The sequence below is a fragment of the Phymastichus coffea genome, unplaced genomic scaffold (genome assembly GCF_024137745.1).
Source record: "Phymastichus coffea isolate CEN01 unplaced genomic scaffold, Cenicafe_Pcof_1.1 PCOF00055, whole genome shotgun sequence".
Taxonomy (NCBI): Eukaryota; Metazoa; Arthropoda; class Insecta; order Hymenoptera; family Eulophidae; genus Phymastichus; species Phymastichus coffea.
Genome location: NW_026706866.1, coordinates 420,291 through 442,300, shown reverse-complemented (window position 1 = coordinate 442,300; position 22,010 = coordinate 420,291). Strand labels below are relative to the sequence as shown.

Sequence of the window (22,010 nt, the reverse complement as noted above, 5' to 3'; positions counted from 1 at the left end):
TCGCGCAAGCGAGCGAGAAGCGTCCGCGGCGCCCGCGGCGCCCGCGCACTGGTCCTCTCCGTCGGCTGGCGGCGCAGCACCGCTGCGACTAATATACTCCGTGGGTAAAGTCACCTCGGCTCCACTGTTCTCCGCCCGTGCGCTTGGCAGCTCGGGTCCTTTGTTCTCGTCACCCCTCCCCCTTACCCCCGTCTCTCCGACGAGCTTGCAATTGCAAACATTTTGGCGCGTGCAAGCTTGCGCAACAATATAGAGAAGCCCAGTTTTCTGGTTTTGTCGTGTGAATTCGGCTTGATTTAACTGCGAGCATGTTTACACACGCGTGTGAATGGACTCGGGCGTACCGCGTCGTGTGACTTCGACGTATAAATAAATAACGAGCGACGATGCTGCAGGGCGCCGTCGTTAGAAAGTAAACTGCTGCCCAGAAAAAAAGAACGCTCTGTGATTTGTTTTTATTTTCCTTTCGCGCGCGTGTGCGCCCTCGTTGTCACTGCGGGCACAATGGTACGAGGGCTACGTGGCCGTGGGCCGGAGCCCGAAGAAACGCGCGTGCACACAATGACGCTCGCGCGAGAATAGGAGCTTCCCATCGACGAGTGTCGTCGTTGCAGCCTCGCGGCGGGAGATGACAGAGAGAGAAAGAGAGACGCTTACTTGGAGAACGCGCGGGAGCGACCGAATTGTCGTCAGGTCACCTTGGCGATGCCCTGCTGCTGACTCTCGCGGGATGTACACTCTAGGCTTTGCTTCGTCCGGTCGCTCGCCTCTAATCTTCGAGATTGACTTTTACTTTTCGAGGCGACCACTGCGTTAACGAGGAAGCGCGCTTCGCAAGGGCGTCTCTCTTTGACGCTTTTGAGTTGATTTTCCAGATTGAAAGGTCAGAAACGCCTGCTTTCGTACAATGGAAAAGAATCGCGATAAAAGATTGATTTCTTAATGACAAAGCAGATCGTGAACGAGGTGCCGATTCGGCTGAGACTTCGTATGGGTGTTATAAATTATTCTAGGGAAATTCGGGGTTGAATTGGATGAAAGTAGTGTGGATTAAAATGAACGAAGCGTAATCAGAAACGAATCGCTTGGGACAAGTGATCTTTCGGATAGACTTGTCGATCAATAACGCCGTACTCTCGTTCGCTTCGATGTATCCTGAATGTAAATGCACAAAATAATACATGGAGAAAAGCGACAAATCAGCAGAGATGTTCGGATTGTTACGACCAGCCACGAGACATGTGTCCGAGGAGATTAGCTGGGGAATCGGATTAGCGGATATATAATGGATCGCAGAAGAAGGTGCCGCGATGACTGATTTCAGTTTCGACTGGGACGCTTAAAACAAGCGTCGAGCTGTCCGCCGCTCAGTCGCGAGTCCACGCGACAGCGGCGAAAATTGAAGACGAGGCCCGATCCGTAGAGCGACGACGACGGAAGAGGAGCTGGATGCCCGGTGGGCGCGCTGTAGTCGCGGTGGTGTCGATCGTCGAGGGGGTTCCGCAGAACCGCGCGCGCACGCGCACTCCAACTCGAGGCCACAGCGCTCGCGGGGCGAGCGGAGGGAGTCGAGTCGCGAGAGAAGGAGCCGCGGCGACGACGACGACGACGACTACAGCAGTCGACCGAGGCAGTAGCAGCAGGAAGAGCAGCAGAAAACGAGTGCACCCTCGGCCGAAAGTTGCAGCCCGCGGATAGTGTGCATCCGTGTGTCACATGTGCGTGTGAGTGCAAAGGGGCGCGGACTCTCGCCATGTCCGCCGCAACGCAGCAGCAGCAGCACCACCACCACCACCACCAGCGGCGGCAGCAGCAGCAGCAGCTAGCAGCTGGCTTGAGCAGCCACTCGAACGAGTAGTTACGCAGAGAGAGAGAGAGAAAGTTCGTTTTCGCTCATCGATCGTCGACCAACCTCCGCCACCGTATAAACTTTCTGTGCGCGGTGCGCGCGGCAATATCTCTGCATTGCGCGGCATTCGGCGATCGCAAGGTGAGAAGACGAGGAATGCGATTTGATGGAAAGGAAAAGCAGAAAAATCGATGCGAGCGCACGAGCGAGTCGCTGGCGGGCCGACTCGCTCGCTTTATCGATTCACCTCACTCTCGCCGCTCCGCGCGGGCCATCGCTCGTTATATACATTTCACTTTTCCGTGCGACGACGAGCCTTCGCCCCTGGAATTCGTTTGCCAATTGAGTGCCACCTCCCCCTTTCTTTTTTGCGCGTCTGCCTGATGCACGCGTAGGAAACCGACGGATGGCGCCATTGATCAAACACGTCACCTGCCAATCGACGTGCGTCGTCGGGTTTTTTCGATTCACATTGCGTATTAGTTTTAACGCCGGTTCTATAACATCGGACCTTGAAGTCACTCCACACCTCTCCCCCTTCCCCCGCGCACAAGTCAGTTAGACATCGATAAGGGAAGCTTTATACTTGCGCGATGATCGTCGCTGTGTATAATTCCCTGTGTGTATCGAGCTTTCCGTTATTCTGTCCGATCAGTTAATTGCTCCATTATTTGTTTATTTACCTCTTGAGTTTTTACGCTTTATGACTATTATTGAACTTGAACGTTGCGCTTCTACTTCCGCGCAATCGTTCTGGAAATACTGGGGTTTGTATCTCGAGGCAGAATCAGACCTTCGAAAAATCAAATGGCTAATCGTCCAACGATGGGCAGGGGAAAATAGAGCGCGAAGCGAAACATCGCGTCGACGAAGGGCCACCGTGAAGGACGAGCGACGTCCGTACACGGCCACGCGACAAGTTTTAAAAGGACGAGCATGCCGAAAAGGATCCGCGCAACTCACCCTTGACACGGCATATTTGGCTTGTGAGCTTGCGCGCTACTATTCTACGGTTATGCGACCGTCCTCCTCTCGTCTCTCAGTTCCGAAACTAAGATCGCTTCGTCGTAACGACGAACAGGCCAGGCTGTTCTATGCGAAACTTCCTCTCGCGTTTGAATGCACGAAGCACCGGTGTCTATTGCAAATGAAAGGAACGCAGTATGCGCGTCCGTAGATCGTTAAATTGACGAGTTTCGGCAACGACAGCGGATTGTTTTGACGTCCGAGGGGTCCGTCGCGCTTGCACTCGTTTCCAAAGTTTCGGGTGCCAAATGGTTGCGACTCCCCGAGTCGATCGGTCGCGCGGCTTCCAACGGAACTCGCCAAGGGACAGTGGGCACGGGCGAGGGGCGCCAGCGCCGGAGCTTTCTTGCTCGTCCGGAAGGCCGTCGCCTACGCAGATGCGTTTAGGTGCTCTTGCGCGTCGGCCAAGCTTTCCTCCGTCCTCGACTGCCCACTCGTCCCGCCTGCTTGCTGGCTCTCCGTACGAGCCCGCTTTGCACACAGTTCGGCCGCATGTTCGGCGGGTGACTCATTTTTCTCCGTATCTTATTACGCGAATGCCCGACAAAGGCTTCTTATGCAGTTCGCTTGCTTGTCGGCGTCCGCGCTTCTCGCGCCACCCTCGGAGGGGATAAAGCAATATCGGTCGTCCTTTGCGCCGTCGAGAAGTCCTTTCTCTGCCACACGCCACTCTTCGGCTTCGTAATGACCTGTTGCGTAAATGCGACAACGGCTTCCGTCGAGCAGCTCAATGTGCTTTATATAGAAGCAGAGCGCGGAGAAAACGGCAGTCGCGCGCCTCTGTGATAGCTGCGGGGACATCCTGGATAAGATTCGTCCTGCCGCGTCGCGCACTTTTATCGTCACAGCGCCAACGTTCTCGCAGCCCCGCTTGACGACGCCGTTAAATCCCGACGGCTCCTGCTTCTTTGTCCGTTATGCTGTGTTCTCCTTCGCCTTGGGCGCTTGACCCTGCTGCACGTTACCCATGCCGTCGGGCGCTGCGAAATAGAGAGCGAGCTGCAATTTTATCCGTCGAGGTCGCGCGTGTCGTCGCGGCAGACGGACCGTCGATGACTACGGACGAAACTGCACTCGCTCGAGTGATGTCGCAGGATGCATCGGACACACTTGTCACCGCGCGAAACTCGAGCGTCGGCTCGACTGCGCTGGAAGTCGGCGGAAGATCGAGCGAAGCGTCGGCGAAACCCACCCTGGGGAGCTGAAGCCGGGCCGAGATGGATGATGTATGATGCATGCACGGCTCGTGCGCGCAATCGCGCGCAGTCGCTGGCGAACCGCGACGCAAGCTGTTATTAATTGTTCTCGCTCGTGCGCGGCTATTAGGATTCACTTGGGTCTCGCGGCGATGCCATCCGGTTTTCGCCGAAACAATAGAGGATAACAAAGCAGATGCTTTCACGACGACGGAGTAACATCGGTATGTGTGCCTTGTCTGTTCCAGAGGCGTAGCTGCTGCTAGGGGGCAGGAGGCCAGATAAATAGCGGCTCGCTCGACCCAACGACCGTAAGAAAGATGTCGTCGGTGAAGGTGGCCGTGCGGGTCCGTCCCTTCAACATGAGGGAAATAACCCGCGAGGCTCAGTGCATCATCGAGATGACCGGCAACACCACCTGTAAGTATCTTGATCCAGACGACGGCACTGCTGTATTCGTCTGGCTTTGGTCCTTTACGCTGATCCCCTTGGGCATTTATTAATAAAGCTCTAAAGGGCTCTTGATCTGTCTGTCGCCTACTACTCTGCCGAGCTTTTACGTCATTTTATCGGTCTGCGTCGCGCGATGAATCAGCTCGGTAGTCCACGCCCTCCTCTACGGCGACCATTATTGCCAAAGTGTGACAACGCGCGTATCCGCGGCGGCCAATTTCACCATTATTATTCGCCGATGCGTTTCGCCGCTCGACTTTCGGTTTTCGCGCAACTCGCGCACGAGGAAAGCCGCCTCGCTGCACACGCAAAACGCTGACTCACAGCTGCCGTCGCCAGCCTCGCTTATCCCTCATTACGGACTCTGTTGAGCCGCGAATAAACGTTGCAGCGTAGGCCCGCGCTGTCGACTTGGCATGTGGCTTTCGCCGTAGAAATAGAAATCTTTCGCCCAGCCGTCATCGGGAGGCTTGAAATCCAATCAGCGTTGTCTTGTCGATGACTTTCGGAATTCGGAATGTATCAGGAGGGAGTGCGCGACCGACTGACCGCGCGCTCGTCGCCGTGTGCATCCCTGCGCGACGCCCGGAACGGTCGGTCCGTCGCGCGCGCATCTTCGCCGCGAATCGCGCGTGCACGCGAACGGGAGCCGCGAGTGGGCGAAAAAGAGCGAGAGAGAAGCGGCAAAAGTCGGATCGTCTCTGCGTGGCTGTCCGCGCGCGCGGAAGCCATGTTGCGGATCGATACTCCGCAGTCGTGAGTCAGACCGGTGTGGCGGTGGCGCCGCTGCTGCTGCTGCTGCTGTTGTTTTCTTCGCCTTTCCGCTCTGGCTCGCAGCCGAAATATGCTGGTCGTTCCGGCCCAAGGGACCTTCGCGCGCGCAAGGCGACGCACATGACTGTCGATCAATTTTTGCATTAACTCGAGCGATTCGCGTTGCGCGGGGCATATAGCGGGCGCGGCGTTAGTTATCCATCTCGATGATCGCACGGTCGACCGTGCTATTTAGCATGCAACATTGTAATTCCGGCGCTGGTATTTCCATTGATGTCGAACGCAGTTGTATAGCGAGCTCGCGAAAATTACCGAGAATTTTTTTTGTACAGAATATATTCGTCGGTGGCCCCGTGAAACTTCAATATTTTGCACTGTCGATTACAATACTTTAATCGCATCAGAGATTCGCAATTGTACGAAATATGCATATCAGCTGTTTTTCCATTCCACGACTTTCGCTGTAAGCTTGTGACGTAAATTCGGTATTTGAGATTTGAGTTTGCTCGACTCGTACCGAAGTGGCAACTCGATTGTACGAATGTCGACGCGCACGCTCATCGATTTTTGGTCACTTTTGTCGCGTAATATCCGGTCTCCCGGCTCGAAACTACCTCCCAGATGTAGACATTAATTGGCTTGCGCATCGACGTACATTGACGTTTTCAAATTCAACATTGTTACATGTTATGAAATCGCAACGAATATCAAACTTCGTAACGTGTTTTGTTAAACAGTTGGCAACTTAGGTTGATCGCGTGAATTATACAATTCAACATTTTCAGAAACAAAAAAAAGAAAAAAAAAACAAGCAGCAAATTCTGATAAATTCGAACTGTGCAGAGAAGATTCTCGAGTAGGACATTTACGGATAGGATTCCAAGTAGCTGATTGGCTCTGGTAGATTCGATAGAAGCGTAATGCTTTCGCGAATCCGATTAACGCTTCGTCACGTTGTGTCACCGAAAGGACCGCGCACTCGAGGATGTGGATGATTCGCCGACCATACACGTACATAGCGAAAGAACTGTGCAGTATAAGGCCGCACGTAAGGGTTTGTGTGCTATTGACGCGTCGCCGCCCCCGCACCGACTGCTTACGGAATTAACCAGCCAATTGGCTACGCCATTTCCCTCTCTTTCACGGTGTACCCATTCGATTCTGGTCTTCCCCGGAGAACACTAGAACGTGACTCGCTTAAACGTTAATCGCTTTTCGCGAATGTTTGTAAATACAGTTGATTGACTTTTCCTCTTCGCCGTAGATAATTCTATATCGGGCGCCTCGTGGATTTAAGCTCGAACGCGGGAGATGACATTGCTGCAGAAGAGAATCTTTTTATTTGCGATGTGTTTAAATAGAACGTCGCCCCGATAGAACATCCCGCTGTTCGTCAAATGCGCCTGCGGAGGCATTGGAATTATTGCGCCGGCAAGTTTTTCTTTTACGAGATTCCGTCTCTGACGTCAGCTGCGCGCTTGAGTAAATCGTTAAATGCATCGAGTGACGTCGCCTACGAGCATTTTGTCGCCTCGTGATTCATAAACTTGACTTGTACGCGTGTTTCTTACGTTTTGTTAAGTTCGAGAAAAGTACATAGATAGAATTGAGGAACTGGCAGAGAATGTTTTTCTTTTCTTTTCGAAGACGTCCGACTGAACAGTTACTTATACTACTTGTTGATTTTGGATACTTTCAATTGACGACGATGATTTTCTTTTCCTTGCAGCCATAACAAATCCAAAGGTCCCGACGGGAACAAAGGATGCCGCCAAAAGTTTTAACTATGATTATTCATACTTTTCTATGGACGTGAGTATACCCAATCATGTATGCCTTTGTTTGCGTGAAATGTAACGAGGATGCGGAATGAGATACGAGAAATCAAATTGATGAAATTCCCAAAAAATTCCGAGCACGCGTGTCGGCTAACTGTGCAATATTCATCGAAATAGTATCCTACCGTAAGAAGCCCACATCTCCAGAATGCTTTGCGGAAGGGTTTCTCGAATTCCGCGTTTCTCTTCTCATAAACGGATTATGATTCCTTGAAAACTCATTTGTTTGCTTTCCACGAGCCCCTTGACTATTGACTCTTGTACGTTTGCCCGCCGCGCTTTGACTTACGTTTGACGGCGGCTTTCTCCTTGCAGCCCAATGACGAAAATTACTCCGATCAAATCACAGTGTACAAAGATATCGGGGAGGAGATGTTGGAGCACGCTTTCGAAGGTGAGTCGGTCGTCGATGTGAGCTCCGCTCCCTGCATAAAGTTAAGAAACACGCTGTTACGTAGGCTACAACGTGTGCATATTCGCCTACGGACAAACCGGAGCGGGCAAGTCATACACGATGATGGGCAAACAAGAAGAAGGCCAAGAAGGCATAATCCCACAAGTATGCAAAGATCTGTTTCGGCGAATAAGCGAAGGCTCGAACGAGGACGTAAAGCACTCGGTGGAAGTGAGCTACATGGAGATCTACTGCGAGCGCGTGCGCGATCTGCTCAATCCCAAAAACAAGGGAAACCTGCGTGTCAGGGAGCACCCGCTTTTCGGACCGTACGTCGAGGATCTTTCTAAGCTTGCCGTCATGTCCTATCAGGACATTCACGATCTCATCGACGAGGGTAACAAAGCCAGGTACGACGCTGAAGCTCTTTTCATTTCAATAAGCCACTTGTGTCTCGTTCGATTCGACATTCCAAGGCAGATAATGATAACTGACTGAAAATTAGACCCAAGTTAATATGACGCGTACCTTATTTGGCGACAGGACGGTCGCAGCGACCAACATGAACGAGACATCGAGCAGGTCTCACGCGGTCTTCACGATATTCTTCACGCAGCAACGTCACGACGGCGTGACAGGCTTAGCCACGGAGAAGGTGAGCAAAATCTCGCTGGTCGATCTTGCTGGCTCCGAGCGCGCCGACTCTACCGGCGCTAAGGGCACCCGCCTCAAGGAGGGCGCCAACATCAACAAGAGTTTGACTACCCTTGGCAAAGTCATTAGCGCCCTAGCTGAAATCGTAAGTCGCATCTTTGTCTTTGTCGTTTGCCTTGACGATCGCTAGACACGTACTAATACATCCCTGCCTAACGCTTTTTACGGCTGGCTTTGCGATCCTGTCTTTCGAATGCTTTTCGAATAATCGTAGGCGGTAAGTTGTCCTCAGTATTGCATGTGATTGATGGCCTTAGTTGCTATGTGGTTTCATATTCAGAGTTGAATGCTTCGTCTGCGCAGGCTTCCAAGGACAAAAAGAAAAAAAAGGCAGATTTCATCCCTTATCGAGATTCGGTGTTGACGTGGCTTCTACGTGAGAATCTTGGTGGTAACTCCAAAACGGCCATGATCGCTGCCATCAGTCCTGCTGATATCAACTACGACGAAACTCTTTCAACTCTCAGGTATTTTCAGCTTGCTGACGTGCACGGTCTCGTCTTTGCGCCTAAAAAAATGCTAATCGAGAAACTTTTTTGCCACAGATACGCCGACAGAGCCAAGCAAATCGTTTGCAAAGCTGTCGTCAACGAGGATGCTAACGCGAAGATCATTCGCGAGCTTAAGGAGGAGATTCAGAAGTTACGCGAGCTTCTGAAACAAGAGGGAATCGACTACCAAGAAGGTAGGCATTTCGTATACTTTACACTCAGTCGAATTAACAAACAAAAATATGCTTTTACTAATTTCATGTTAATAAGCTAATCGATAATGTCAATATGCTACCAAATAGTGCCTTAATGTCACTTAATCAACGACAAATTCGATTTTCAATTGGCTTATTTTATCATTCACAAGTCAACGAAAGAAAAAACAAAAGCGTATTGCGAAGTAGGCAAGCCATTATTACATTTTATTTTTCTTCCATTAACGCCTCAATGCAACTGTATAGGGCCGGATGGTAAAATCACTTACGAAAAGAAAGATCCCAGTAAGTAAATGACAAAAGTCCTGAACGAGGGTTTTTATTATGTACATACTTTTGTATATTACCCACGGCTTTGTATTTGGCTTTTTCTTTTCTCTCAATGGATATAATATGGTACGAGACAATGAGAATGTACAGCCTAAAATCTTAAACGATCGCGCCTATTATCTTTGTGCTGTGCGAAGACGCGCACGCGCGAGTTGAAACTCGGCTGGCTTGGCGATCGCACACGCATCAGTTCGCATGTACGTTATTTGGTTTGTAGCTGCGCGGCGACTGCGAGAATGTAGCTGCTGGATCCGGAAAAAAAAATATGGCACGTTATCAATTTTCCACCGGGTTGACGCGAAAAATAGAGAAGACCTTTAGACACATACTTTATTCTTCGAAGCTGGGCGGCGCGAGGCGGTGCTTTTTTATCTCGATATACCGTATTTCACGTGCGCAAGGTCGATTTCTCCTCTTGTTTGCATGTAAATCATTACCAAACAGAAGCTGAAACTGAGGTAAAATCGATTGTAGAACCTTGCATTATCTCGCGTCTCTGATGGAAGAAAATTTACTTTTCTGTATTTTTTACTTTTTTACTTTCGGCTGATAAACGTCGTCTTCCGCTTTTGGCTGCCACCTTCGCGTATACGTTACACGCAATTCTATTCGATGTGTTGATTCTCCATTTTTTCGAAGATTGCTTTCTTCAAGCAAAGTTTTGTAATTGAGATTCGCAGAAGCTTCAAGGCAATTTTACTTGGATAAGGCCGTTATCAAAAGAACGCTTTCTTAATTTACATTATGCCAAATTGGACTGTGCTTGGTACGATATCTGCGATTGCATTGCATGATATATTCCACATTCGAGGTGCCAATGATAAGATAAAATAGTTGATGCGTAGACGAGTTTCCGCGACACCTTTAGCGCTTGAAAAATTGATTGATTGGTTTTGGATTTTGCTTCGATTTATCACACGCAAAATAGACGCTACAACGAACAAGCGGCACACAGGCGCGTTCTCAAGCTTTCAATGTGACTGAACTGCTGGCGGCGTTGACTCCGCCTATGCTTATCGCCAACGAAACAAAAGTAAAGCAGATCGTTGCGAGCAGCGTAAACGATAGATCGACACACGATCGGCGACTGCCTGCAGTGAATTTCGTGGAGGCCGGCAGAAGAACGACTAACGAGCGAACGTGTTTTGTCTGTTGTTTGCGCAGGGGATGTTTCTTTTATCCGGAACTCGCGGCGGGAAGACGATCCAAAGGAGTCGCGACCAAGGATCCCTTCCCACCCGACGTCGACGCTGGCCGAGGAAGCCGTGGAGCAACTGCAGGCGTCGGAAAAGCTCATAGCAGGTGAGTGCTGCTGGCTGATGCGGCGCAGACGAGGCGAGCGCGGGCCGTTTCCTCAAGCACGGGTGGTTTGCTCGCTTTCGCAGAGTTAAACGAAACGTGGGAAGAAAAGCTGAAGCGCACGGAGGCGATCCGCCTGCAGCGCGAGGCGGTGTTCGCGGAGATGGGGGTGGCGGTGAAGGAGGACGGCGTGACCGTGGGCGTGTTCTCGCCCAAGAAGACTCCGCACTTGGTCAACCTGAACGAGGATCCGCTCATGTCGGAGTGTCTGATCTACTACATAAAGGACGGCTTCACGCGGGTAGGCAGCGCCGAGGCCAGCGTTCCCCAAGATATCCAGTTGTCAGGTCCTCACATTCTAAGCGAGCACTGCGTGTTCGAGAATCACGAGGGTACCGTCAGTCTGATCCCCAAGAAGGGCGCGCTCATCTACGTGAACGGTCGCGCCGTCACCGAGGCGCTCGTGCTGAGAACTGGCTCGCGGGTGATTCTCGGCAAGAACCACGTGTTCCGCTTCAACCACCCCGAGCAGGTGCGCGAGCGCCGGGAGAAGAGCTCGCCGGCCAGCGAGGAGACCCCGACGGCACCTCGGCTGCCGACTCAGAACAACAACGGCCACGACGACCACAGCCACGACAACAACAACCGGATCAACAACAACAATCTCAGCGAGACCAACGTCGACTGGAACTTTGCCCAGGTGGAGCTGCTCGAGAAGCAGGGCATCGACCTCAAGGCCGAGATGGAAAAGCGGCTGTACGTTCTCGAGGAGCAGTTCCGCAAGGAAAAGGAAGAGGCGGATCAACTGTTCGAAGAGCAGAGAAAAGTAAGGCGCTCGCGTGCTTTCCAGTGTCGGTCCTTGTTCGCATCCTAACCGCCATCCGTCTCTTTCAGAATTACGAAGCTCGTATAGACGCCCTGCAAAAGCAAGTGGAAGAGCAAAGCATGACGATGTCGATGTACAGCAGCTACACGCCTGAAGACTTCAACAACATCGAGGAGGACATATTTGGTGAGCATTCGGCGCGTTGCGTCCTTGTCCAGCTGCCTGCACGACTCCTTGCCCGACCTCTCGACTATCCCTTGCATTAATCGATCGCGCAGCTCACTGTCTATGTACACGACATTACTCACATTCTGTCTTTGCTTGGCTTATATATCTGATCGTTCCGACCCTCGATCTCTTGCATTCCAGTCAATCCATTGTTTGACGCAGAGAGCAACTGGGGTGAGCGCGAATTCCAGCTGGCAAGCTGGGCATTCCGCAAGTGGAAGTATCATCAGTTCACCAGTCTACGCGACGATCTCTGGGGCAATGCCATCTTCCTCAAAGAGGCTAACGCTATTTCCGTCGAACTTAAGAAGAAGGTGCGTTTATTCGTTTACCGACGTCCATTACGCAAACAACTTGTGACGTTTGACCGTATCGATTGGCGTATCTCCACCTAGGTCCAATTTCAATTCACACTGCTCACCGATACGCTGTACTCGCCGCTACCACCGGATCTCTTACCGAATGTCGACGATGAAGAAGAGGAAGACAGACCGTTCTCTCGCACCATTGTTGCTGTCGAAGTTCAGGATCTGAAAAACGGCGCCACGCACTATTGGACTCTCGACAAGCTCAGGTAAGTTATTTCTTGCCAGTCGTGCAACTCTTTCCGAATACTTTCAACATTGACACATGGTTTCTGAATTGGCACCGCATAAGTAATTCGATATGAAAACGCTGAAAAATTTGGTCGAGCTCCCTTTCCTTATACAACTTCTTATTCTTTCAAGCTTTAACTGTAGAAACACACTTTGGTCTACGTAGACGCGCACGCTCGGAGTTGAAATGAGTAAACGAAGGTGTCCACTTTCGATTGTATTTTACCAACGAGGATAGGCATAACAGCCGTAGAGGCGAGTTTGCATGCGCGCGAGAGTATCGAAAAAGAATGCGAAATTGATGCGAGCACGTTTGCGGAAGATTGTAATGGGGACATGTCGGTTGGCTTTGTAGACAGCGCTTGGAGCTGATGCGCCACACTTACGACGAAGATTCGAGCCTGATCAAAACTCCGGAGGCCAAAGAGGACATTTTCCAATGCTTCCTCGCTCATCACGCATTGAACCCGAAGCTATCGCTCGTCAATCTCGTGCCATCGAGGTTGGTGCTGCTCGGTCCTGCTTTGCCCACCTCCCACTTTTAACTCTCTCTCTCTCTCTCTCTCTCTCTCTCTCTCTCTCTCTCTTTTGATCGCGCGTCCACACAATGACACTGTCTTTGCAAGCCTCGCGGTCGTGCTTATTGTACTTTTATATCAGCTATCGACTAATCGTGTGATATACGTGTCTTTCTCACAGCGCACAGCTCATTTTTGTCGTCAGAACTGAGTCAGTCGGTATTTTTTTAATATTTTTTTGTGCACTATTTCCCTTGGCACCGTGTTTGTCTAAATCTATAGTATATCTTTGCACTACCTTCGGGTTCGTAATAATCGGACATTTTTACGAAACACCTGGTTGTGGCATTGTATTGATTTAAACGATATAACTATATTTTGGGAACAGCTAAGTTCGGCACATTAACGAGTCGTGAAATATAGCGAGATGAATTAAGCCACGCCAATGGATGAATTTTCTTATCGGTCCGAATGACTCCTTTATACGTTGCTCTCGCACTCGCAAAGGTATAATCAATGAGTTTTTGCACTCGGTCGACAGTTTCATCGTGTTGCTGCTTTCTCTCTCTCTCTCTCTCTCTCTCTCTCTCTCTCTCTCTCTCTCTCTTTCTATCGATCGCTTTTTCCGTCTACTGAAATATGTATGAGCGTGTCGCTCCTTGCGTTTGGCATTTGAGCTCTCCTGAACATCATCCGAAAACAAAAAGAATATATTTATACGCTTTGGCGCGTGTGCGTATGCGTCTGCGTCCGTGTGTGTGTGTGCGCTGGCTGAATTTGTATTTCTGAAAGGGGACACTGCAACGTCACTGTAGCGGCTGTTGCAAATTTAAAGAAATGTTTCTCCTTTCGCGCTCGCTTGTCTCTTCGTTCGATGCTTTTACTCTCGCCTTCCCGCGAAAAATGCCCTGGCAACTTGCATACAAATCGCAGCTTTACGGTTATCCAATATCTTTCCAAAGTGCTTCCATGCGAAACCGAGTATTCCGCTTATTTTTACCTCTCGCTTGTCTGCGCAATACGAAGTACGACAAGTGTCGAACAAACTCGTTGCGTGAATAGAAGGTGGACAAGTTGGAACAAGTTATTTTTACGCAATCCCGCTGTTGTCATTCATACTCCATTGAACGATCTGTCCTAGTTACTTATTTACATACGTGTGCCACCAATCATTCACGAAAAATGATAGCTCGCATAGTCCAGTCCCGAAAGCAATCGACATAGCACTCATCTATCCTGATTACTTTCATCTACGAGAGATAGATATGCCACTCTCGCTTATTTGGCGCATACCCGCTTGCAAATTGTGATCGTATCGTGCGATAAATAACAACAATTTCCCGGGCTCTCTGTGCTTACACTCTCTGATTATGAGTATACGGCGTACAATATCGAGCATGACGTCGATCTCTCCACGTGAACGATATCGCTCACGAGACGCCAAGCGCGCAAATTATTCTCACGGATGTTTTCTGTCTCGAAACAGGCAAAGACTGGAGCTTATGCGAGAGATGTATCACAACGAAGCTGAATTGTCACCTACGTCACCGGACTACAATATTGAGAATATTACCGGTGGTGATCCATTTTACGATAGGTTCCCATGGTTCCGCATGGTTGGCAGGTAATGCATCCGAACGGCACTCACAGATAATTTTCGCAGTTTTCCGATGCGACGATTAACAAACATTTGCCGTTAGATCGTTCGTGTACCTGAGCAATCTGCTTTACCCAGTACCACTGATCCACAAGATTGCAATTGTGAACGAGAAAGGCGACGTGAAGGGTTATCTCCGAGTGGCCGTGCAAGCTGTCATAGGTACGTACTGTTCGCTAACTTGATCGCTGCGACGAGCTGCTTGTTGCGAGCGAAGAGCTTGACCAACGCTTTTCGCCGACAGAGGAAAACAGCGAGTACTCGAGCGGCGTGCGACAGTCCGCTCGCATATCCTTCGACGACGACCTGTTCGGTACTCAGCGTCAGAACCGACGCAACACCTTGATCGCGCAGAACCTAGAGAAAGGTCAGCACCAGCAGATAATGGAAGAGCGCGCTTTCGAAGGCCAGCACGATAACAAGGAAGCTAAAAACGAAACCGTGAAGGAGGGCAAGGAGCTCAAAGAAGACGACGAGGTTGGCGACGCCGACAGCGGACGCGGCGACAGTTCTGTATCGAGCGACATGAAAGAGGAAGAGCTACCCGAACATCTGCAACCCGGCACCGAATTCACTTTCCGCGTTACCGTGCTCCAGGCTATGGGCATCGCCACCGAGTACGCCGACATATTCTGTCAATTCAAGTGAGTTGATTTGCCCGTCGATCGGTCGCGAAAATATCCTCGCGGACGCCGAAGATACATGTACTTTCTGCTTTGTTTATAGCTTTTTGCACCGCCATGACGAGGCTTTCTCAACGGAGCCTGTCAAAAATACTGGCAAAGGCAATCCTCCTGGCTTCTATCACGTACAAAATGTAATTACCTGTTGACATTTGTTCGTATTCCCTTTGTCTTGAGTCGATATTGATTTATTTTTTCATTGCTGTTTTTCAGATAACTGTCACAGTTACAAAGTCATTCATCGAATATTTGAAGACCCAGCCAATTGTTTTCGAGGTCTTTGGCCATTACCAACGGCATCCCCTTCACAATGACGCCAAGCTCGAATAGTAAGTAGCAAGTAATAATTCTCGGTGCAACTGCGCAGTATCCGTTAGACCTTGAAATTCTATATTTAAATTATCGTATTTCCGCGTCACACACAAGTGCTTCTCATACAGCGCAAAATAAAAAGACAAAATAGATAACTATCAACTGAATTTGCGTTAAAATGACGGTCCTATAGAAAAAATCGAGCCATTCACAAATACATTTTTTTCTAGCGTGCGTCAGCCGCCGAAGAGAATGTTGCCCCCATCGATCCCAATCAGCCAGCCAGTGCGTTCCTCCAAGTTTGCGCAAAGTCTACCATCACCAAGTACCTCGCACGTTCACGCCAAATACGACGTGTTGGTATGGTTCGAGATCTGCGAACTGGCACCCAACGGCGAATACGTACCATCGGTGGTCGACCACAGTGATGATCTGCCGTGTCGCGGTTTATTCCTGCTGCATCAGGGCATTCAGCGTCGTATACGCATCACCATCGTGCACGAGCAGGCCTCGGAGTTGCGCTGGAAGGATGTGCGCGAGCTCGTGGTTGGCCGCATTAGGAACACCCCGGAACCCGAGGAAGAGGACAACGACTCGTCGGTGCTCTCGCTTGGGCTTTTCCCTGGCGAGTATCTCGACTTACCTGGTGACGATCGCTGCATATACAGATTCGAAGCCGCCTGGGACAGCTCTCTACATAATTCGCCACTTCTCAATCGCGTCACCTCCTATGGCGAGCAGATCTTTATGACCATCTCAGCCTATCTCGAGGTACCCCACACTTTCTCTATTCTCTTTATTGTCGATCAACTCACTCACTAATGGATCGATTTATATTCTCAGTTGGAGAACTGCGGTCGACCTGCAATCATCACCAAAGATCTAAGCATGATTATTTACGGCCGAGACGCGAGAGTTGGACCGCGCTCGTTGAAACATTTGTTCAGTGGCAGCTATCGCAATCAGGAGGCCAATCGACTGAGTGGCGTTTACGAGCTTGTGCTCCGTCGCGCTTCTGAAGCAGGTAGCCCAGGTTTGTCTTGTCTGAACCCATAGCAGATTTACCCTTACCTCGATCTCCTTGTTTGCCCTATCTAGTAATTATCCATCAATGTTGTATTGTCAATTCGTTGTTTACATCGTGCACGAACGTCGAAAAAGCCCATATCCTTCTTTCCTAAATCCTTTTTTTATGTTCGCGTGTTTGTGTGTGCGTGTTTTTTTTATTTTTTATTTTTTTTTGGCTCTGAATTTGAAAATCGATCGATGCATTATCAAAAATACCGATAGTGATAATATCGTAGAACGTATGGAACAAATCAAAGGAAAACGAGATCGATAGTTCAATTTACAAGGCATCGAGCAATTGCAATTTTCTAGTCAGGACTGAGGGAAGCAAAGATATTGAAAAGTCGGCGTTGATTGATTGCAGGTGTGCAGAGACGTCAACGTCGAGTTCTTGATACGAGTTCGACGTACGTGAGAGGCGAGGAGAATCTCGACGGCTGGCGGCCACGAGGCGACAGTCTTATCTTCGATCACCAGTGGGAGCTTGAAAAATTGACAAGGCTCGAGGAGGTCGAGCGCGTACGACATACTCTATTGCTGAGAGACAAACTCAGCATTGACAAGAATATTATCTGTAACAAGAGCACGCATGATTTCACCAAGAGCGAGAAGGTATAAGCACACGGAAATTGCGCGCAAATTGGGTCGCTAACTGTTTCGACTTTGTAGGAGGTTTGCAACATGGTGGCCAAAGCCACCAACGAGACACTGGCCAGCCCGGTAAAGATAAAAAAATCCACGAGCAAGGACGTGTATGAGCCGTGGGAAATGACCGAACGCGAAAAGGAGATCGCCACGAAATACATCAAGCTGATCCAGGGTAGGATTCCGAACAAGGAACCGATCGTCTTGACTGACGTATCACCTGGTGACGACACAATGACCGATTTGACGACGTCGATGATGTCTTCCGTCGTCTCATCTTCTTCCCAAGAGTCAGTATATTCCCGATTATGCGATACTCAGCAGGTAACTTTATCCTCGTATACCTGATAAACACCCTGTAGCGGTTGTCTCTGCATCGCGCTATATTGCCGCTTAAGTATTGGTGAGACAGTCCTTATTTGTTTCTCTACACGATCCCTTCCCTCTCTTTAATTTATTTTCTGGCAACAGCTCGTGCAGCTCACGTAGATACATTCCATTCTCATGAGCAATAATCACCTCTTATAAACACTATACATTTTCCGAGAGGGACAAATATTTATCGGACGGAGTAGAGAGCCGTTGCCAATTTGCAAATTGCGGCAAATATTTCTACATTTCAAAGAAAACAACCATTTGTAGTTGAGTTGATATCTACCTTCTCATGATCGACAGCCAAACATTCCACGGTTTATTTTTTTTCTCTAGACACACATACACGCGTACACTCGCGTGAAAGATTAAATTTTCAACATTTGTCGGTTTTGAGAGACAAGCATACATCGCATTAGTTACCTATGTCATTCACTACATGTGAGTAAAATTATAAACAAAAACGCGTTTGATTATCATGAGTAAAAGCACTTACATGGAGTTGTTCGACGCTTGCTTTGTCATAGACAACCGCTGAGTATGAAAAAAAAAAGAAAAGAAAAATGATATTAGAGAGAGAAAGAAAAGCGCAGGGTGTTTGCATCTCGGGTGATACAGGAGAGACGTTACTTGCAGTCCCGTGGGATAATAGTGAAGAGCAGGTCTAAGTCGTGCATCTTTAGGTTGAGCTCGCCCGATCGCGCGAGGCTGCAGGAGCTGCAGGACAGTATCCTGGCGGGTGAATCGGCAAGTCACGGCGCCTCGTCCGGCGGAAATCCAGCGGCATCGGCACCACAACCACTCGGCGCTACGTCGCCACTCAACGAGAGCCTCGTGCTCTACGTACCCGAAGTCGAGGAGATTCGCATCAGTCCGGTGATCGCCAGGAAAGGCTATCTCAACGTACTCGAGCACAAGACCAGTGGATGGAAGAAGCGATGGGTGGTGAGTAGTCGATTGCTATTGGAATTACGATGTTGTCCTCGATGCCTGTCAATATTTGTCGTTTTCTCGTCGCAGTCTGTTCGACGACCATACGTCTTCATTTTCCGAGACGAGAAAGATCCAGTAGAGAGAGCCTTGATAAATCTAGCAACAGCCCAAGTAGAATACTCCGAGGACCAGATATCCATGGTCAAAGTTCCCAATACATTTAGGTATGAATAAAATATAATTTGGTCGTCGAGGTTTTCTGAAATTTACGATAATTGCTGGCGTTTCAGCGTTCTAACTAAGCACCGAGGTTACCTTCTTCAGACATTAGGAGACAAGGAAGTTTATGACTGGCTTTACGCTATAAATCCTCTGCTGGCCGGTCAAATAAGGTAATTGAAAAATGGCATTCGCATAATTCGCGTGTAAGCGAACGTAAGTTACCCTAAAGAGGATTTTTCCCGAAAGGTCGAAGTTGGCGCGCAAAGGACCTGGCACAAACGGCATGCCAATCAGCTTGACGCCCCAAGGACCAGCCGCAGTGGCAACAGGTGCAGCAGTGGCTTCGACGGCTGGCGGCACGACAGAAGCACAAGCCCAAGCTAAGTGAGTGGCAGACTCGCTGGCCGAAATGATGGGCGCTGTCGCCAAGGCCTCAAGGATCGTACTCAAGCGGTCGCACTCTGCCCTCGAGGCGCGCGGGGATTACTGTAAATTTAGCTTGTCTATAATTTTCGAGTGACGCTTTGCGAGTAGCGGCGGCGAGGCGACTGTTGGTTGAGCAGCGGCGCTCGCTGGGCGTTCTTTCGCGGAACGTGATTGCAGTCGAGCTGCGCTGTAGGAGCTCGACCTCGCGTTCGTCGATAGCGTAACGGGGCGTTTGCGCGCGCAAGCCCACAGTGCAACAATCTCGAGCGAGCCAGCAAGCACACCGTTGCCCCGATCAATCCTTCCCCCTCGGCGTTGTCGCGCCCGCCTCCAGTAACCTGTAGCTTCCCGCTGTCACCGACCCCCGCGCATGCTTATCCTTATTCTCCGCCCCCCCCCCCCCGCCGTGACTCTTCTCAACAAAGACGCGCATCCGAAAAAAGACTATACGCATGAGCAACTGCAGAGCGAAGAAACCAACTATCCGACTCTTGGCATCTTGTTCTCGAGAATCTGGCGTGCGTTAACACGCTACTTGCAGTGCAATAAGGGTGATCGAATGCGAAGGGACAAGATCGCAGCTGTGAGATAGATAGCATGGTAGGCTAACGGAGATGACATTCAGACTTTTGACAAGCAAATAATAAACAAATGAATTGAACGATAAAGCAGATCGCCACTCCAAACGTCGTTTTTCGCGTACTTTAATATTCGAAAGCAAACGAGCAGTCCTCCCTTGATATACCTTTCTATGTAGGTATACTATGATAATCATTGCAAAGAACGGAAAACTGGATAGATATCGCACGGCGACTACTGTCAAATAAACACGTAGCTCCCGACGATGACTCAGACTACTAAGACGACATATGTTTGTTGTTCCTCGAGACAGTAACAGACGACTTTCGGCCCGTGCGAGAGAGTTGCTCTAACAATGAACATAAATAAAAGACAGAGAGTGTACTCAGATACACGCGTATTTGACCGAGTTTGATTGCGTTATCCTTGTAAATACGACGCAAATCACTCTCCTCGTTGCGCCTGTATTTTTTTTTTTGATTGCTCTACATCGCTTTTTTTCCCCTTTTCTCTCTCGCGTGATAGACAGACATCAATCCGTTTCATTTAAGAGAGAGAGAAAGAGAGAGAGAGAGAGAGAGAGAGAGAGAGAGAGAGAGAGAGAGAGAAAGAGATAGAAGGATAGGAGCGTGACCAGGAGCCTATGAAGCACTTGATTCGAGTCGATAATTATTATCTGTCGACGACTTTATGACGATACTGTGTGGCGAAGAGAGCAGTCCAGGCGAGATTGACGGCTAGCCGTTTCGAGGATGACGACGATCCATCGTCGGCGCGCGAACGGCTGAACAATATATACCCGCGCGTGTCGACGCGGGAAGACTCAAATTCAACAGTATAATTTCTAGTCAACAGAAATAAAGAGAGAATGAGCGTGCGCGTGTGTGAGTGCAAGTGCGATTGGCTATAACTTGAGTGTGCGTGTACACTGCAGCTCACACTAAGTTTATAAACTGCATGAAATTTTTGTTACTCGTTCAAGAGAAGGCAAAACGGAAAGCATCAAAGAATATTGTTTATTGATGTAAGAGTAACAATTATTATGGCGAGTGATGCGCGGAAGAGAGTCCTTTGTATAATTTGTCGATCTCTAGAAATGCAAGGCAAAAGAGAAATGACGAAAGACAAGAAGTGGAAATCGATTCACCGGTGAATATATGAACATTGTTACAGTTATTATCATTATTATTATTATTGATCGTCAGTTCAGATATCACTTTTATTTTATTATATATAGATGGGAATTGCGCAAAAAGAAGTTCTTGATGTGAGGCAATATTTGTTTTTGTCGAGAAAGCTCGTGCGCGGTCAGAAAAACAAATAGATTCGGTTGCGCGCGCTGATTGCATTTTCCATAGCCGCGTTTTTTGCTTGCTGACTGTTGTAGCGTTTAAGGCTATGTATAATTTCGTTTTGTTATTGATTGCAGCATTCGTCAGCACTTTGAATAACAAACTAGAGGTATTGTACAATGACAAGTGGTGCGATCCGGTGATATAATAAAAGCGATGGCCATTCGCGAAAGAACGCGTCGCGTAACGACCCGGCCACGCTGTCGCAGTGCGTGATCGTGCGTTTGACTGGCTGCGAACAATTTCATGTTGCGCCTTCTCGAAACACTAAATACATATGCTCAATAAAATTTGTATGCAGAGAGCAAACATAAAAAGAGAGGAAAGTGCAATAGAGAGGAATTACAGAGAGACGGATGACAAAAATTGTAAAAGAGAATATGTTCACTTATTTATAAATAGTTATATATATGATATATATATACAAGCAGAATATGCATAAATCAATTTAATATAAACTACGTTAATACACGCATTTATGGAAAGTAAATTGGGAACCGGAGAGTTACCAAATAAAGGCAATGAATAAATAAATAAAAAATACAGAATTATATGAAAGAAAAAAGTATTAACGAAGGAACGAAAGACGAAAAATGGTCACTGTGAAGAATCTCTGATTAACTAAGCTCTAAGTAATAAGTAAGTTCGTGTATTTATTTATATGTTATTAACAAACTTTTGGATTTGTGCAAAGCCGTTATATAATTGTTTTCGTTCCGAGTCCTTTGTGGCTAAAAAAGTGAAGAGAGAGAGGCTACTTTGAACCATGCATTAATGCTGTAACGTGTATTGATTACGATTACTTGACTTACACTCTAGATCTACTGTAAGTGGTAATTAACGTGTAATAAAATCGATTAATAAAAGCTTAATACGCTTGATGTATTTATTTCATACAAATTCCACCTTTACCCCTACTTCCAAAAATTGTTTCTTCTAAGTTTGATTCATTTTCGAATTAGTAAAATTAATCGATTACTTAGATTCAATTGATTCAATTAATCAATTGCGTAG

The 22,010-nt window shown here is 48.6% G+C and overlaps 1 protein-coding gene across 1 annotated transcript; it reads left to right on the top strand.

The window, feature by feature from the left end:
* Positions 1-1,590: 1,590 nt before the first annotated feature.
* LOC131666029 (kinesin-like protein unc-104) lies at positions 1,591-21,862 on the top strand. Its single transcript, XM_058938356.1, has 28 exons — positions 1,591-1,990; positions 4,320-4,491; positions 7,028-7,110; positions 7,452-7,530; positions 7,595-7,940; positions 8,074-8,329; positions 8,548-8,711; positions 8,790-8,929; positions 9,197-9,235; positions 10,445-10,582; positions 10,666-11,405; positions 11,474-11,591; positions 11,775-11,947; positions 12,029-12,207; positions 12,585-12,731; positions 14,234-14,371; positions 14,448-14,566; positions 14,649-15,048; positions 15,131-15,221; positions 15,301-15,416; positions 15,630-16,170; positions 16,243-16,432; positions 16,832-17,079; positions 17,137-17,436; positions 18,121-18,429; positions 18,505-18,641; positions 18,708-18,809; positions 18,886-21,862. The coding sequence occupies exons 2-28, from the start codon at positions 4,392-4,394 to the stop codon at positions 19,025-19,027; spliced, it is 5,535 nt and encodes a 1,844-aa protein (XP_058794339.1). The 5' UTR covers positions 1,591-1,990; positions 4,320-4,391; the 3' UTR covers positions 19,028-21,862.
* Positions 21,863-22,010: the final 148 nt, after the last annotated feature.